Consider the following 18,996-nt stretch of genomic DNA (forward strand, 5'->3'; position numbering starts at 1 on the left):
TTTCATCCGGATTCGTAAATATCGACGACGTTTTAGTAAACGTCGACGACGTTTTTTAAAAAAAAGACGACAATGCCCCTACTATCTCACTAACCCTTCACCAATTCTCTCTATTCTCTCTAACTCAAAACAACTAAAAATCAACCTTCCACCAACACCACCACCACACCCCCGCCGCTGCAACCACCACGCCACTGCTACCACCACGGCCCTGCCGCCGACACCACCCCCCTGCCGCCGACACCACGCCCATGCCGCCGCTGCTACATAGAAAGGTAAGTGGCGTTTTTTTTTTTTTTTGGTTAAATTAGTTTAGAAATTGAAAGTAATTGAATTAAACTATGAAATTAAATATTTTTCTTTCCTTTATTGTTATTGTTAATCGATTAAATTGATTGGATTTTGTTTTAGAATTGAAATTAGGTTATGTGTTAGCTTTTTATTAAAATTAATTGAATTAGTTTAGAATTTGTTAGTTTTTCTATTAAAATTCATGTTAATTAGTTGTTATTATGTAAATTTTGGTATTGTTATATGTTGTTTGCGAAATATAGTTTATTGGGATTGATTTTTGAGTCGAAATTTTTTGTTGTTAATCGGATTGGGAGTGAATTTGAACGGTTTTAAGGGCGAAACCACGGCCAAACGTTGGAAATGGTTGTTGGCCGTGGGTGTAACGTTGGAAAGCAACATTCATCTGTGGCTGAACGTAGGAATTGGATTTTTGGCTGCGGTCAAACGTTTAATTCTCACGTTTGACCGTGGTCAAACGTTGGAAATAATTGTTTGGCCGTGGTCAAACGTCCATTTTCATTGTTTGGCCGCGGTAAAAAAAAAAAAAAAAAGTTTGCCCGCGGTAAAAAAAAAAAAAAATGTTTAGCCACCGTCAACTAAGGGATTTTTTTGTTCAACCGCGGTCAAAGAAGGGGTTTGTTTTGTTAGTCCGCGGTAAATTAATTTTTTTTTTAAAAAAACCGTGTTTTATGCTATTATTTGCCGATTTTTGTTACTTTATATGATATTTAGTCGATTAACGTGTTTTCTAACAACTTCCAATTTCCTAATGCAGATGGCAGATCGAAATGAGAGAGGAAAGGCAATCATGAATGCTCCGCCTCCGCCTAACATACACGACCGTACCGCTGGGCGTAATGTTACGGGCTCTAAGCGTCGTTTGCGAGTTAAGCAGGCCCACAAGCAGCCACCCCCACTTCGAGAGACGTCTGGAATGGTTATGATGCCTACTCCCGGTCACGTCGTTAGCGAGTCGGAGGAGGCGAGGTCTCGGGAGGTTCTTTGGTAGTTACCAAAGATGATAGAGAGGATGAGCCGTCGGATGACGGTTACGGGGAGGAGGAGGAGGATCTTTGGAGAGTATGTGGTCCAACCGAACCCGGCACCGCCGAGAGTGTTGAGTCTGAAGTTGGGCCGGGATAGTAGAGGACGTTATTCGAGTGTTAGAGAGTCCTCTAACACCGATAGGTCGAGGAGGCCGAGTAGGGATAGTTCTTGGATCCTGAGAGAGCCCGTTCCTGGTGGTCCTAGGAACATTAGCACCCTACGGAGTTTTGGTGGTCACGTTGCGTTCAACAGTTGGTCGGACCCTAACCCGGAGAATATGAGGTCGTGGATCAAGCTCTACGAGAGGCCGAAAGCTGCGAGGGAGATTAGGAACATGGTTCTCACTGAGGGTGTTGCAGCTAGGGTACAGGCGAGCGGGCTTGGGGTTTTGAAGGAGTGTTTTACCACCGGTCTAGATGATAACCTCCTTAGTGCTTTTATCGAGAGGTGGCACCCGGATACTAACACTTTCCATATGCCTTTTGGAGAGATTAGTATCATGCTCCATGATGTCCAGCATATTCTTGGGATACCTGTTAGTGGTGATCGGGTTCTTGTGGCCGGTTCGGGCGAGGATGATGACAGTGGTTTGCGGGGCAAGATTGCGAGGTTTTATGGAGTTCCTGAGTCCGATGTTGTACCGCCGCTCTACAAGAATGGCGGTATACTAACATTGGAGTTGAGCATGACTCGTTACGGGCTTACCTCTTGATGTTACTGGGTCATACTCTTTTCATGGATAAGAGTGGTGATAGGGTGTCCGCTCAGTTGTTGCCCTTGTTTGATAGTCTTGAGCGGGTTGGTTCATATGCTTGGGGTGCGGCTTGTTTGGCTTACTTGTACCGACAGCTAGGGATAGCATCGCGCCGAGATAGTGCTGGTATTAGTGGGTGTCTACCGTTACTCCAGGCGTGGATATACGAGTACTTTCCCAGGTTCCGACCCGGTGGTGGATTCTTTTTTGAGGACCGTCCTCTTGTTGAGGCTTGGGCCAACTTGCCTCGGAGTAAGGGCGAGTCTCGTACTTTTCAGTTGTATCGTCATAGTTTGGACGATCTTAGGTCAGAGCATGTCCGATGGTTGCCTTACGGGAACCGTCCTCAGGGAGCTTGCAGAGTATCGTTTTACTCGGGTTTTATCAGACATCTTGATATAGTAGAGCCGTACCAGCCGGATCGGTGCATGCGTCAGTTTGGGTACCGTCAGGATGTCCCGGTCTCGATGCCTATTGCAGTGAATGAGTCTCGGCCCGCGAACGGGCTTTACAGGGTGGACTTCGGGCAAGAGCCCGATAGGACATGGATGACCGAGATATCCACCATACACCTCCGAAACCTGTCAAAGAAAGCATATATGCCTTTCGAGTGTACTAGTGGATACATGTCTTGGTATGCAGACCATTCACACCCCTACCTTTATCCCCCCTCACACCGCGTCCATTTTCGGCCTGTCGAGTTTCATGAGGAGCCGGAAGTCGCCCTAGCTGTTAGTCGTAAGTTGAAGAATGTCTTCCGGCAAGCTGATGAGGAGGCCGGGAGAGAGACTCTAGAGGAATTGTTTGCGGGGATGCGTCCTTACTATGCAGACGTGTATGATGACTAGTTTGTTTTTATTTTCTTATGTTTTTCTATTTGTTTGGATTATGTTTGTTTGGATGATGTTTGTATGGTTTTTTTAGTATCTTTGTATGGATAATTTTTATGTTTTATTTTTATTTTCAGATGTTTGTATTATTGTTTGGAGACGGTATTTAATTAAATGCAACGATATTTAATTAAATGACTTTAAACGTAATTTAACATAATTTAATTAAAACATTCATTAATTGAAATACAACGACATTACATAAACCACTTAAAATATAATTAAAACATAAACCACTTAAAACATAAATTCAAAACTAACAACAACACCCCATACCCTAAACCCTAAACCCTAAACCCTAAACCTCATACCCTAAACCCTAAACCCTAAACCCTAAACCCCAAACCATAAACGATTATTACTTAAAACATAACATAATTAAATAACTATCGAACTTAATTATCTTCCGATGATGAAGACGACGATTCCTTATCTTCTTCATGATCATGAACCTCAATTTCTTCAGGTTGGGTAGACATATATTCAGTCAACAAATCATTCAAGTAGAGATAAAGAATTCCTTGGCCCGGCACTCTACCAGCACATAAGTCTGATAGTCTTGGGTAATCGATCACGGTGAGAATGCGCTCAAAATATGTAAAGATGTCACTTTTTAACCTACGAAACTCCCACATCTTCTCGGTTAATGCTTCATCAGAGACAACCTCATCTGTAACTGCTGGAGTTAGCACATCTTCTCGGTTTCCTTGTAAAATTATACAAAGGCTACCAATTGGAGGCTCTTCAAGCATGTGCCATACAGTCGGTCCTCATCTCCCTCGAACACCATTCCCGCATAACTATATAATCTGTCTCTCGGCCTCGCTGGGTGTGCGATATTACCCGGAATCCACAATGACCGTCATCTCCAACATCCACCCAACCATCGAAGTGGCCCCACAAAACCTCAGGTATACCCCACCGTTTGACCCATGTTGATATAAAGCCAATGGTAAAGTTCCTTCCCAAAGGAGCACCGGGAGTTCCTGATTCGAAATCACCAATTCTTTGTTGAACCTTTGCATTTGTTGAACAGTGAGTACTTGGTGTCCCGAACTTCCTTTCTGCATGCTCAAAACCCGACTTGTTTCTAGTGGTTGAACCTCTTGGATGACCTTTCGGGTGCTCATTAATAGGGGGTGGCAAAATCTCTTGGTCCTCCGGGTGCTGGAAATCACGCAACAAGTCTATGGCCGCCCTTAGTTTAACCGGGTTACTGTGCCTCATATCATCCACTAATTCCTCCCATAAATCACCGTCATTTTTCGGCATTTGTTGAGGAATATCATACACCAATGTATTCCAAAAGACATGAATATCCTCGAGATGGACCCTCCTACCTTTTCCGTGCAAAGATACCAAATTGCATGCACAAGGTAATCCATGAGTCGTTCGCATCATGTGTCGGCATCGATCATTCAATCCGATACCCAAACCAAGGCCTCTAGTAAGTTCTTTCTCCATTAACTCTATGGCCTTAGTAGACACGTTTCCTTGCAATAAGGAGAAAGTACGAGATGTTCTCCTAGGTTTACTCATTTCATCTTCGAGTTCTTTCTTAATCTTCGAGTGTTGACTTTCAAGCATGTCGTGGATACGGGACCACATGGAGTCAAGTGTGAGATGCTTTGACTTCAACCAAGCCTTCAATAGAGAATGTGCTGACTCAACACAGGAAGTTGCCGTGTTACCAAAATGTAAGACCTCGTTTGTATAGCATAAAACGAACTTCCCTGCGTGTTGACCCCAAGTTGTCCGTACATAATCCACCATTTGTGGCCACTTACGTTGGAAACACCGCCACGCACGCTGAAACGATTCCTCGGAATCGAATTGATCACCCTAAACCAACCATCTTCATCATTTGAGATGACAAATTTCCTCATACTTTCGATTTTGAATGTTGTCAAGGCTTTTGCATTGACGGCTTTGTTCACATGCCATCTACACAACAAATGCTCGGCCCGGGGAAATACTTGCTCAAGAGCGCCGATCAAACCCAATTCCCGGTCGGTGACAAATACAAATAGGGGACGCAACTCCGGTGGCATCTAAAATCGCAGCTAACTTTCTCAACAGCCACTTGTAATTCACGTCAGACTCGGTAGGAATCATCGCACATGCAATTAAGAAGGACGATCCCGTGGGTGTCACACCAACCATCTCAATGAGTGGATTCTTGTAAATGTTGGTTTTATAAGTCGAATCCATGAGGACCACATAAGGATAAGCCCGGAACAACTTAATCGCTTCAGGATGAGCCATGAAAATGTGAGTCAACTCTTTTGACTCCTCGGAATCAATCTCGTAGAAGTGGACGTATTTCGCTGCCACCGCTAGAGCCAACATTTGCTGAGCGGTGTTTCTTTCACCCATTTCTTCTTTCTTAATTTTCCTTGTTTCATTATACAGTTGGGTGCTTGACGGTTGAGATTTATCGGGGGATCTCAAATGAAGACCATTTTTAATATCCCTCGGTTGAACCCCGGCCAATGTTTGTTGCCTAACATATGCCTTCTCTTCCGCGTCCAATCCCGCAAAGTGCCGATCCCCGTCCTTATAAACGGCTACGTTGTGGTTGTGTAGTCCACCACCCTCGGAGGTTAGAATGTTCCACACCACCGTCTCTTTATCATTTTTAGACACGAAATTTTGAACGGCACGAATACGAAACTTGCATGAACACTTCTGCGACCTCCTTGGCTTTTCAAGATCGTCCGTTTCTTTTGGTTTACCATGTCTTTTACATCGAAAATAACTTGCCAACAACCCGTTCTTTTTCCTATTTTTAGCTCCGTTATTTGCTTTAACCAAAGCAAACCCATTCTCGAATGCGATTTTCTGAGCCCAATTGAAAGCTTCGTCACGCGTTTCGAAATCTATAGTAGTCTCGAACAACGGGTTGTAATCAATTGGATTATCGCCAAAATCCTCCCACGATTCCTGTTACAAGCAATAACGACTATAGTAAGACAATAAAAAGGAATCATATACTACATAAATTGCGTAAAACGAAAGAAAAACATGTAAAAACGACTTATTCATGCCTAAAACACGAGACCCAACAAACGACCGCGGCCAAACATTACTTTCTATCGATCAACCGCGGACGAACAACGAAAACCAACTTTAATCCACGGCCAAACAATGAAAATCAACATTTGACCACGGCCAAACAATGAAATCCAACGTTTGACCACGGCCAAACATTGGAATCCAACGTTGGACCATGGCCAAACGTGGGAATCAAACGTTGGACCATGGCCAAACGTGGAATTCCTTTGTTTGGTCCGTGGCAAACGTTGGTTTCCAACGTTTGGGCCGTGGTCTGAACGTTGGTTTCCAACTTTGGCCATGGTTCATCTTTCGGGGGACATTTTTCAGATTACGCAACAAATTCAAACATTCCCTACTACTAAGTTAATACGTCAATTAATTCAACTATCGAATAGAATGAACGATGCGCAAAAAAAAATTGAAAAATTAAGCAAATGATTAAGTTGTTTACGTACCGTTGAATCGAGATTAGACATATTGTTAATTGTTGTTGTTGTTGTTTGTTTTGAATTTAGTTGAGTTTGAGAGAATTTTTTTTAGAGAGATAAAGTCATAAGGGCAGTCATCCTCTTTTTTATGAAAAACGTCGTCGATATTTACTAAAACGTCGTCGATATAAATCAGCCCCCTTTTTCATTCCTCGCCCAATTAATTTTTTATTCTCTTCCCTTGTCTCCCATCACCACTTCCCGTCACCTCCTCCGATCAGTCGCCGACAAACGTCGCTCCGGACAAACTATTAAAAAATACATGACCAATAACAAGGAAACAAATTAAATTCATTTGTCGTACTGTCAAATTGCTAGGCAATTCATCCATTTCGTCAATAAGCTCATAATCATATCAGTACACATGTGCATCGTTACTATCATCGTCGTCGGAGCAAACTAATTAATATTAATATTATAGTATTAACACACAAAAAAACAAAAAACAGCAACACAGGGACGCTGAATTCCGGTCATCTTCCTTTCCCACCACGGCACCACCACCATTCTGGTCATATTATATTATTATTATTATTATTAATATTATTATTATTATTGTTGTTGTTGTTGTTGTTGTTGTTGTTGTTGTTGTTGTTGTTATTCTTATTCTTATTCTTATTCTTATTCTTCTTATTATTATTATTATTATTATTATTATTATTATTATTATTATTATTATTATTATTATTATTAATATGTTTGTTAAATATATGATATGATTAATTAAAAAATTAGAAAAGTGATGCTACAAATTTACCTATACGTTTCATAATTTATCTATCTATCTATCTATACAATATAATAAAAAAGACAACTCGAGTGTAATTTTAACTCCATATGACATTGCTAACTAACAGAAAAAACTTCAATAAGTAGCTTATTTTTGCAATTCCACAATCAAAACTTACTCTCATAATTAATGGTAAAATAAATTTAGAAAATTGAATGAAAAGCCTTTTAAAATTCCACAATTTACTTTTTTTGAACCATCATGGAATAATTAATTTTTATAATTTACAATATAATTAAAAAAGTAACTTGAATATCATTTTACTCCATATGGCATTGTTAATACATACAAAAATTAAATAAGTGGCTTATGTTTTCAATTCCACAATAAACTTACTCTCATAATTAATGGTAAAATAAATTTAGAAAATTGAATGAAAAACCTTTTAGAATTCCACAATTTACTTTTTAAACCACCATGAAATTAATCTTTTCAATTATGTCATTTGCTTTTCCAATTCATTTTTTTTCCCAATTCCCACTATTTGTCTGTATAAGTGCTTTTTATATCATTTATGTTACTACTTTTTTTAAGGTGATTGATGGTCTTTAACCATTATTAATTAAAACGTATGACGTGCTCTCAGCTTCTCTATAAAAACTAAACAAATAAAACCCCTAACCTAGTTCTCGCTGCTCCGCCGCCTCCACCGTCCTCACTTGCCCCCCTTCTTCTTCCCCTACCTAATCGCCGGAGATGGGTTTGTCCCTTAGCCTATCTCCGGTGATTCGTCACATCTCATACCCCTAAAACCCCCAAATATCTACTTTGTTTTTTCCCGCATCTCCGGCCAACCGTTGTTCCCTAGCTGCTGCTTTGTCGTCGGGGATGGGTCCGTCCACGCTTATCTCCGGTGACGATCTGTTTTGATGTTTATTGTTGGCACTCCTAATCTTCCTTCTTTCCGATTTGATGTTTCGACCCGTCATTTCCGCTCTGTCTTCTTGACCCGATTCTTAGTAGGGTTTGGGCTCGATCGTTTTTCGGGTTTTTTGTTTGTTTTCGAATTCCACCTGGTGACCGGTCTGAGTGCTTTTTTTGAGTGTTAAGTTTCGTTAACATCGTCTTTCCTTATTCCTCCGATGAATAAGTTTGGTGCTCCTTTTTATGGCGGTTTTTGTGACTGTGTTTGTGTTTGCGATATGCTTTGAACTTCAAATGAATAGAAGCTGAAACCCTCCTTGGTGTTTCTGTCTGGTGTGGCTTTCGTCAGTGTCCTTGCTTGTTTAATGGGTGGAGTTGGTTTTGTTGATATCGCTGTTGACTTAGTTGTTTCTAAGTTGTGAATTAAAAGTTAAGGGGATTAATTGGAGCATTGTCTTGTGGGGAGTCCATCTTTTATGGTGGTTTTGTCACGTCTTTATTTAAGTTTAAGAGTGTTTAGTCTGTTCCCTCCGGTACCTTGTCCTGTCACCGCCGTTTTTCGTTCTCAAGCCAGGGGTGATCCCCCCATTCCCCCCCTGGTTTGTTGGTTCATTTGTCCTGTTTGTCGATGAGTTTAACTCATCTGTTGTGCTGCTCTCCTAAGTAGCTGTCTTTGGGTTGATACGGTGATCCCCCCCATTTCCCCCACCTGTCATTCCCTTTTTCCCTAGTGTTGGTTGACCAGTGTCGTCCCTTCGTTTGGTCTGTTTGATTGATTGGCGGTGGTCCTGGGAGGTGTCCTTTGGTGATTCGGGTGTCTCTGTGGTGTCTTAATCCACCTTGTTGTCTTATTGGTGAGTCTTCAGCTCTTGCTCCTTCTCCTTGTAAGTGTCTTTGATGCTCCTGTGTTTGGTGAGTTTCAAGTCTTCGAGACTTGTCTTTTAGGCGGTTTTGATTGATGTTTGTGGTTGTCGATGGGGTTTGGCTTCTATGCTGGCTATTATGATTGTCGGTGGGTCCTTTCTCTTTCTTGTCGGAAGGGTAAGTCTGGGTGTAGTGACTTTTTTGTGCTCGTGTGGTCTTGTTCTAGGTTCTTTGGTTGGGTGGGATGATTCGGTGATGGTGGTTTAGCTGGAGTCAATTTTCGGGTGGTGGATGTTCGTATGAGATGTGCTTGGTAGGGTGAAGTCGGGGTTTGGCAATGCTGTTGGGCGGCCAGGATGCGGTGGTCTTTTCATAATAATTTAGATTTTGTCTTTCTTTCTGAAACTAAGTGTGAGGTTCGATCAGTTGATGTTCTTTTGCGACCTATGGGTTTCCTTCATTCTGCTGGTTGTGATGCTAATGGCTTAAAGAGGGGGCTATGGGTTGGATGGAAAAGTAGCTGTAAATTAGAATGTGTCTTTATCAGTTGCAATCTTATTATCCTCTTGGTCAATCAGTGTAAGGGTAGCATGTGGTATCTGTGCTGTGTTTATGGTGAACCCGATCATTCAAAGAGGGGTGCTGTATGGGATAATTTCACCTATCATCTTAATTCCCTTGACAAACCCTTCTTGCTTATAGGTGATTTCAACCAAGTTGAATTCTCTTCTGATAAGTTAGGTGACAGTGATAAATTAATTAGAGGAGCTAAATTATTCTCATACTGGAAGAATATGCATTGTCTGGTGGATATTCCATTTAAGGGACCTAGATTTACTTAGTGCAATAATAGGGAGAACCCTCATCGAATATACGAAAGACTTGATAAGGGTTTTGCTTCCAATGATTGGCTTTCTCTATTCCCAAATACTTTTATCAAACATTTACCTATTCAAATATCAGATCACGCACCTATAATCCTTGATACAAATATGGTTCTCAATACCAAGAAGAAGGTCTATAGGCTAGAGGCTTGGTGTTTTGATCATGCCGAATGTAGTGGTCTGGTTAAAGAAAGTTGGGAAAGAAAAGATAAGGGTGATGATTCTTATGCTCTTTTGGCAAAATTACGCCGTATAAATAACGCTTTCAGAGTTTGGGCTTGTAACAAAAAAGACGAATGGGGACTTAAGTGGAGTGCATTTGATCAGGATCTTGAGTCCTATCTTTTGGATATTGAGAATGGTGGCGATACTGTTAACTATGAATCATGTCACAAAAAGCTTATGGAATTCTCTATTGCTGCCGGCACTTATTGGCGTCAATGTACCAAATTGAAATGGGATTGTGAGGGTGACACGTGCACAAAGTATTTTTTAATTGGGTTAAAGGACGATCTGGTGCTAATCTTATCTTGGGGATTAAGAAGGATTCTAATGAATGGACTTTTGATATGAAGGAGATTGGTGGTTTGTTTCATAAACACTTCTCCACTATATTTAAGTCTTATTCTGAGCCTGAATGTTTTGAAGATTACTTAAATAAGTTCGGTTACTTATTTGATAATCTTAAGCGTAAAATGGGCATGGAGGAGAAAAACAAATTGGGTCGTGCTTATTCGAAAAAAGATGTACGTGAAGCCGTTTTCCAATTGGGACCTCTAAAATCTCCGGGTCCTGACGGTATTCCGGCGGCTTTTTACCAAAGTTATTGGTCTATTGTTAAGACTGATGTTATTAAAGGAGCTCTCAATATTCTAAATTCGGGTAATGTGCTTAAGGATTTCAATAAAACCTTTATTGTTCTTATACCGAAAAAGGATTGCCCGGAGAGAGTTGGGGATTTTCGACCGATTAGCCTCTGCAATGTTATTATGAAAGTTGTCACTAAGTGTATTGCTAATAGATTAAAATGGGTTATGGATGATCTTGTTAGTCCATTTCAAAGTGCTTTTGTCCCTAATAGAAGTATTGCAGAAAATATTGTCATTGCCCAAGAAATTCTTCATACCGTAAATCGTAGGAGTTATGGCAAGAAGAGTATGATGGCTTTAAAGGAAGATATGAGTAAAGCCTATGATAGGTTGAACTGGAACTTTATAAGAGGGGTGCTCTCTTACTTGAATTTACCGGGCTCTATGGTTCAGCTTATTATGAGTACTATAGAATCTGTTTCTTATGAAATTCTGTTGAATGGTGCTCCTATGGAAAAAGTTGAACCTTGCTGTGGGATTAGACAAGGTGATCCTTTATACCCTTATTTATTCGCGCTTTGCACGGAAGTCCTATCTCAAATGATTCTTTACGCTCAGGAAGCCAATCTCATTAAGGGTATCAAAATTTGCAAGAACGGGCCGGAGATCTCCCATTTGTTGTTTGCGGATGATTCTCTCTTCTTTATTCGAGGTGACTATGGGGATTTGGATTTTCTTATGAACATTATCGATGAATACTGTGTTGCCTCCGGGCAATGCCTTAATAAAGATAAGTCCTCTTTACTTTTCAGTCCAAATTGCTCACTTATGACGGTTAAGAAGTGCTTGATTGAGTTTAAACTTGCCCCCACGCATGATCTTGGCAACTATCTTGGCTTACCTGCGAGTACTAGGTCTTCTAAGAGGGATTTATTTAAATTTCTTATTGATAAGACTAAGCGAAGGCTATACTCCTGGAATAACATTCTTCTATCTTCGTCTGGTAAATTGACTCTCATTCGTTCTGTTCTCTCTTCACTATCTCTTTTCTCTCTATCGGTATTTCGCATACCAGTAAGTGTATCATCAAAGCTTCAGGTCCTTGATGGTGCATTTTTGGTGGAGTGGAACTAGAGCTAATAAGTCTATTCACTGGTGTAGTAAAGAATTCCTTAGTAGGCCAGTGGGAGAAGGGGGTCTTGGACTTCGCAATATTGGATGTTTTAACCAAGCTCTTCTGGCCAAGTCTGCTTGGAGAATCTTATGTGTTCCGGGAAGCCTTATTAGTAAAGTTATTGGTCCCAAGCTTGGTGTTCAAGACGATATTTTATTTCAGAACCGTTGGAAGGCTCCCCAAGCGTCGTCATGGGCTCTAAAAAGCCTTGTCTGGGGCTCCGATCTTATCTATAATAATATTGCTTGGACTATTGGATCTTTGTCTCGTCTTAATGCTTGGAAGAGTAAATGGATTGAAGGCTATAGTCTTCATGATTTTTGTGGGGACTCTATTGATGCTCCTAATGATTCCACGCTTCTGGTTGGTGAGCTTCATGATAATCATAGGAGATGGGATCTTTCTTCTCTTGGTTTCGATCCGGGTGAGGAAGTTACAAAGAAAATCCTCGCAACTTATATCCCGCGTCAACCCTCGGATGACTCCTTCTACTGGAAATTCTCTAAATATGGTGTTTTCACAGTCAAGTCGGGATACTATGTTGCCGCTATGGCCTCTTCTAATGGACCTACCTCGAATGCTGATCGATCTAGAATGTCTGCACCAATTGTGGCCTTCTGCAAATCAAAGCTATAGAAGTTGCCTATCTCTAAAAAACTAAGGGTGTTTTTGTGGAAATTTATGGCTAATGCGCTTCCAGTGGGCTCTAAATTCCTTAAACGAAAAATGGATTGGCGCACCTCTTGTTCTCTTTGTGATGATTCATCTCATTGTGGGGAGTCTATTTCTCACCTCTTCAGAGATTATAGCTTTGCAAAGACGTTATAGTTTGGATGTCCTTTAGGACTTAGAATCACGGGAGGGGTGGACATTGATGCTAGGGTTTGGGTCATTATTTGGGTTACTTATTTCTTAACTAGCCCAGATCCTAAATCCCTCCTCTTTTCTCTCATTGCTACCCTCTGGAGAATTTAGTGTTGTAGGAATGAGATGGTCTTCAAAAATCGTCGCCCCTGGCCTTTGAGTGCTCTCAACTCTATTCTTGGTGACATTCAGTGTATGAATGAGGTTGTGTGCAGTAAGGATGCTAACCTCCTTAGAGCATCTTTGTTGGACTCCTCTCCTATTTTTGGTCTAGCTAAGAGAATTAGAAACTCCTTCCCCTACTGGATTGTTGGTGGATCTGGGTGCGGAAATATTTGCACTATCAAGTGTGATGCTGCCTGGAGGGCCGATAGAAGTTCTGGCATGGGGTGGTGCTTGTTGGATGGTAATGAGACCTTAAGGAATACTGCTCACGCTCGCTCGTTTGCCTCTTCTACCCTGCATGCCGAAGGTGTTAGTATTCATTAATCTCATTATTTAACATATTCATATATGTGAGAAAATATTTAGTCATAAAATAATTACAAATCTTATGCATGCAAACATAAATAGAAGTAGAGAAGAAATCATCAACCCTTACTATGATAGTTTCGGATTTTGGGCACAAATGAGTTCTCCTACTCACTTGTTCTTGAGCTTCCTAATATTGGATGAACAAGGATTCAAGCTTAGAATCCCTCCCAAAGACTTATACCCAAGATGACCTCTTAATGGATTAATATTACTTGATCTAGAATAATAATAATCTTCACTAAAAATTGACCCAAAACTTGTTATTGTTCTCTTGTTTATTCGGTCAAGAGAAGGGAAGATTTGGAGTATTTTTCTCTTATATTTCTATAAGTTTTATGATAACTATAGAATGAATGTTACACTAGCATGTATTGTAGTGTAAGAGTAAAAAATTAAGCAAAAACTCTTTGCTCTTTCTTATGGGAAAAACCGGACATGGGGGAGGGGGAAAGCCCAATGCATGCTCTCCTTTTCTTCCCAAGATAAAGCTATGCATGCAAGGCTAGGTCTAGGTTATTATTATTGTATTTTCCACTTATTATACAACACAATAAAAACTCTAAAAGACCCCCTCCATTTTGGTACACACATAAAATGGATGAGTCCATTTTATTTGTGATTTTGTCAATATGTCACATGTGACATATTGTATGACATCTTATAAATATAAAATGTATTTTTAACAATTAAAAATGAAATATGTCACTTATTAAAATGACCTAGTAATTCATAATTACTTGTACCGAAAAAAAAGTGTTTCCGAATTATAAACTACAACATTCTGTATTTATAACAATTTATTCATTCTGTTTCGATTGTTTCCGTAAACAATAATTTCATCTAAGTAATAAAACAATTCGATTACTTAAACTGTATCTTATTATAATCAAATTACAATAAGACACGTAAATATTACTTCCAAAACCGTCCGTCAATTTTAAGCAATTTAATTAACTCGTATCGACATACGATCAATTAAATAAACAATTAAGAGTGTCACCCTTTAGGTATGACCTAAAGGGATCAACTGGTCACCACCGTCGCACGACAGTAATGTCAAACTCTAGTCAGCCAATCATTACCGATATGTGTGCACCAGTTAACAGTAAAATATTACTTCCCACATGTATTCTTAATTATGAGATTTAAACATGTGATCATCATGATCGACAGTTGTGATCGCATTATTGTCGGATGACACTTATTCCAACAGTCTCCCACTTGTCCTCGACAAGTGTGCGTCACCAATTCTCTTGTCCTATTACTATCTCCCACTCAATGCAAGGTATCTTTCAGGTCGTACTTGCAAGTGATCATATCGAGAGTGGTTTCCTCGATCTGGAGAATAACTTATTGACCGGAATTATCCACCATGGATACCTTCCGAGCGTGGCCACGCATTTCCAGTTCATTACTCCTCGAGTGGCCTTGAGGTATTGGTATAACCCTGACAAGGGGTGGACAATTCCTATCGCACTTATTCCCTTCAACTAGCCACAACCATCATAACCCAAAATATGCCCATTTGACCCCATTTACGAAGGTCGTAGTAACATAAATCAAAGTTAATCTGAAACTGTGCCACCTTAGGCGAACAGTTTTTAGTCAAAAGAATCGACTCATTAGAATACTATAGTAGCTCTCGCCACGACCAGGCTATATAAATTTGCCAGAACTCTATAAGCGGTCATTAGCCCGACAAAGTGTTCCTAACAGTCTGCCTATGTGATCGACTAGTCATTCTCATATGACTCTATGGCACTTGAACTTGCCATCAATCGCATCACACTCTAGTCACTTCGAGACGTCACCTCATACAAGTGACTATGGGCGATTACTTTGTCAATTTAGTTCACTTTAATGGGGTTCAATCTTGTCTCCACAACCCATTTGAATATGACAAAGTAATGGAAAAATAAAAGACAAATGTGATTATGCATATGATCAAATAAAATAACTCTTTTATTTCATATCAAAATCTAACATAAAACTGGCATGCGTTTGAGTCCCATGGACGCAACATGTCCATCATGCTTAGCCTGCGATAAAGGCTTGGTGAGCGGATTAGCTATGTTATCATCCGTCCCAACCTTACATATCGCAATTTTCTTTCTTTCAATGAAATCTCTAATTACATGATATTTTCTAAGTACATGTCTAGATATATTACTAGACTTTGGCTCTTTAGCTTGGAAGATCGTCCCACTATTATCACAATAGAGAGTGATGGGATCATTGGCGGTAGGTACTACTCTTAGACCTTCCGTGAATTGCACGATCCATACAGACTTCCTTGGCGACTTCGATCTTTGCAATGTACTCGACCTCCGTTGTTGAATCCGCGATCCACGACTTCCTTGAAGCTTCTCCATAACAAACACCACCATTGAGCATGAAAACGAAACCAGCTTGTGATTTCATGTCATCTCTATCCGTTTGGAAACTTGAGTCTGTGTAACCATTAACACGGAGCTCGGTGTCTCCTCCAAACACTAAGATAGAATCCTTAGTTCTTCTCAAGTACTTAAGGATGTTCTTGACGGCTATCCAGTGACTCTCATCTGGATTTCCTTGATATCTACTCATCATGCTCAAGGCATACGAGACATCAGGACGTGTGCATATCATGGAGTACATGATTGACCCAACAGCGGAAGCATAAGGGATCAACTTCATGCGTTCAACATCATGGGGTTCGGAGGGCGATTGAGACTTGCTCAATATCGTCCCAGTTACCATAGGTACCAATCCCCTTTTTGATTTATCCATGCTGAACTGTCAAAGAATCTTATCAACATAAGATTCTTGACTTAGTGCCAATATCCTCTTGGATCTATCTCTATGGATCCGGATACCTAATATGCGTTGTGCCTCTCCTAAATCCTTCATTTGGAAATGGTTACCTAACCACTTCTTAACAGAAGACAACATTGGAATGTCATTTCCAATGAGTAGTATGTCATCGACATACAAGATTAGGAACACAACATTGCTCCCACTGAATTTCATGCATAAGCATGGTTCCTCAACACTTCGAGTGAAACCATTCTCTTTTATCACATGATCGAATCGATGATTCCAACTTCTAGATACTTGCTTAAGACCATAAATGGATCTCGTAAGTTTGCACACTTTGTTAGGATTTTTAAGATCGACAAAACCTTCGGGTTGTATCATGTACACCTCCTCTTCTAAATGCCCATTTAGAAAAGCGGTTTTGACATCCATTTGCCATATTTCATAATCATGAAATGCGGCAATCGCTAACAAAATCTGTATGGATCTTAGCATGGCTAAGGGGGCGAAGGTTTCATCATAATGAAGACCTTGGACTTGGGTAAATCCTTTTGCCACTAGCCTAGCTTTGTAGACATCATCATGTCCTTCTATGCCATTCTTGACCTTGAAAATCCATTTGCATTGAAGAGGTCTTACCCCTTTAGGCAAATCTACCAAGTTCCAAACTTGGTTTTCATGCATAGAATCCATTTCGGACTTCATGGCTTCAAGCCATAAAGAGGAATTTGGATTAGAGATTGCGGCCTTGTAGGTGGCGGGCTCGTCACTTTCTAAAAGCAACACATCGAGTGTTCCATCTTCTTTGATAAGTCCCACATATCGATCGGGATGGCGAATAACTCGTCTTGTTCTTCTAAGTGGAGGAGGGACAACCGCGTTAGATGACGAAGGAACATCTTCTTGCGTCTCTACCTCGGTTTGTGGCTCTTGAACTTCATCAAATTCAAAATTTCTCCCACTCTGTCTCTTAGAAATAAATTCTCTTTCTAAGAAGACAGCCTCACAAGACACAAACACTTTGTTTTCTTGAGGTTTATAGAAGTAATAACCTCGAGTGTTAGAATAGCCTACAAAGGTGCATTTTTCAGATCGTGGGGCTAGCTTATTGTCATTTTTAGTCTTGACATAAGCATTACATCCCCAAATTTTCATGTAGGATAGATTAGGAACTCTTCCTTTCCATATCTCAAATGGAGTTTTCTCGGTGGCTTTGGTGGGACAATTGTTCAAAGATCTTATTGCGGTTTGATTCGCAAATCCCCAAAACTAGTTCGGTAACTCGGTTTGACTCATCATGGATCGAACCATATCAAGTAGGGTTCGATTTCTCCTTTCGGCAACACCATTGAGTTGTGGTGTTCCGGGTGAAGAAAGTTGTGATATAATACCACAACCTTTCAAGTGTGAATCGAATTCAAGGCTAAGATATTCTCCACCACGTTCGGATCGTAGTGCTTTTATCTTTTTGTTCAATTGGTTCTCTACTTCATTTTTAAATTCCTTGAATTTCTCAAAAGCTTCACTCTTATGTTTCATTAAATAGATATACCCATATCTACTCAAGTCATCGGTGAAGGTTATGAAGTAGTCATAACTTCCTCGAGCGGTGATACTCATTGGTCCACACACATCGGTATGTATGAGTCCCAATAGTTCACTTGCTCGAGTTCCTTTACCGCTAAAAGGATTACGGGTCATTTTGCTAAGAAGGCAATATTCGCATGTTCCATATGATTGATAATCAAATGGTGTAATCACATTAGTCGAAATTAATCTTTTGATGCGATTCTCGTTTATGTGACCTAATCGACAATGCCAAATGAACGATTTATTTGGATCACTTGATTTGAGTTTCTTTGATTGAATGTTGTAGATGTCATTAGTCGGATTCGAGGTTTCTAAAATATAAATGCCATTAATGGAAGGAGCTTGGCCTATAACCAAGTCATTCCTTGAAATAGTACAACGATTGTTTTTAATGACAAAACAAAAACCGTCCATGTCCAACATAGCGATTGAAATAATGTTTTTAGAAAGTGTAGGCACATAAAAACAATTATGTAAATATAACTCAAATCCATTAGGCAAAGCTAATACATAAGTTCCCTTGGATTCGGCCGCTACTCGAGCTCCATTTCCAAGGCGTAGATCCATATCTCCTTTGCTAAGTCTCTTCACGTCTCTTAACCCCTGTAAATGATTACAAAGGTGAGAACCACAACCGGTATCCAGTACCCATGTCGTAGTGGAAGTATAATTTACATCAATAACATAAATTTCCTTAGGAATTTTACCTTTTGGAACGATGATTCCTTCCCTTATATTTCGCAAATATACGGGACAATTCCTAAGCCAATGTCCCATGCCATAGCAATAATGGCATTCATCTTCAACTTGCTTGAAGTTTTTCCCTTTCTCACTAGTAGAAAAAATCCTATTGACATCGCCACAAAGACATCGGTTTTGTTGAAACGATGTAAATATAAATAAATAACATCGGTTCCTACAAAAACCGATGTAAATTATGTACCGTTTTTTCCCTTACATCGGTTATTTTTAAAAATCGATGTACAGAAGTATTGTGCCATCGGTTCAACATAAACGATGTAAAAATATTCTCATTAGGTGAAAAAGATTACCCTAACCTCTCCTCTTCACACACGATGACACGACCCTTCACATTTGCCTTTTTTTTGTCCCTCGCAACATCGCCGACAAACCGACCCTTCACCAGCGCCGCATATCCTTTCCCTTCGTCAACCACACAATTGATGTCACATAACCACCGCCCCCTTTCGTTCTTCTTCTTTGACTCCTCCTGATCCTAAATTTCCCAAACACCCCTTTGTTATCGGTCCGTATTAAACCCTAATTTGTTTGATGA

The 18,996-nt window shown here is 40.2% G+C and overlaps 2 protein-coding genes across 2 annotated transcripts; both read right to left on the reverse strand.

The window, feature by feature from the left end:
* Window positions 1–3,729: 3,729 nt before the first annotated feature.
* LOC141642883 (uncharacterized) lies at window positions 3,730–4,758 on the reverse strand. The gene has a single exon (XM_074451863.1). It carries the CDS (start codon window positions 4,756–4,758, stop codon window positions 3,730–3,732), a length of 1,029 nt encoding a protein of 342 aa, XP_074307964.1.
* Window positions 4,759–4,965: 207 nt separating this feature from the next.
* LOC141642890 (protein FAR1-RELATED SEQUENCE 5-like) lies at window positions 4,966–6,589 on the reverse strand. Its single transcript, XM_074451873.1, has 2 exons — window positions 6,498–6,589; window positions 4,966–5,928 (listed from the first exon to the last, which is right to left on the reverse strand). Exons 1-2 carry the CDS (start codon window positions 6,516–6,518, stop codon window positions 4,966–4,968), a joined length of 984 nt encoding a protein of 327 aa, XP_074307974.1. The 5' UTR covers window positions 6,519–6,589.
* Between the last annotated feature and the right edge of the window lie 12,407 nt (window positions 6,590–18,996).

This window comes from Silene latifolia, chromosome 1, assembly GCF_048544455.1.
Source record: "Silene latifolia isolate original U9 population chromosome 1, ASM4854445v1, whole genome shotgun sequence".
NCBI classification, from domain to species: domain Eukaryota; kingdom Viridiplantae; phylum Streptophyta; class Magnoliopsida; order Caryophyllales; family Caryophyllaceae; genus Silene; species Silene latifolia.

Bases quoted from the DNA above. Each gene is read 5' to 3' on its own strand.
- LOC141642883 (XM_074451863.1), bottom strand. From the start codon at position 4,758: ATGGTGGATTATGTACGGACAACTTGGGGTCAACACGCAGGGAAGTTC.
- LOC141642890 (XM_074451873.1), bottom strand. From the start codon at position 6,518: ATGTCTAATCTCGATTCAACG. The intron at 5,929-6,497 runs GTACGTAAACAA...TGCTTGTAACAG, and splicing joins TGTCTAATCTCGATTCAACG to GAATCGTGGGAGGATTTTGG.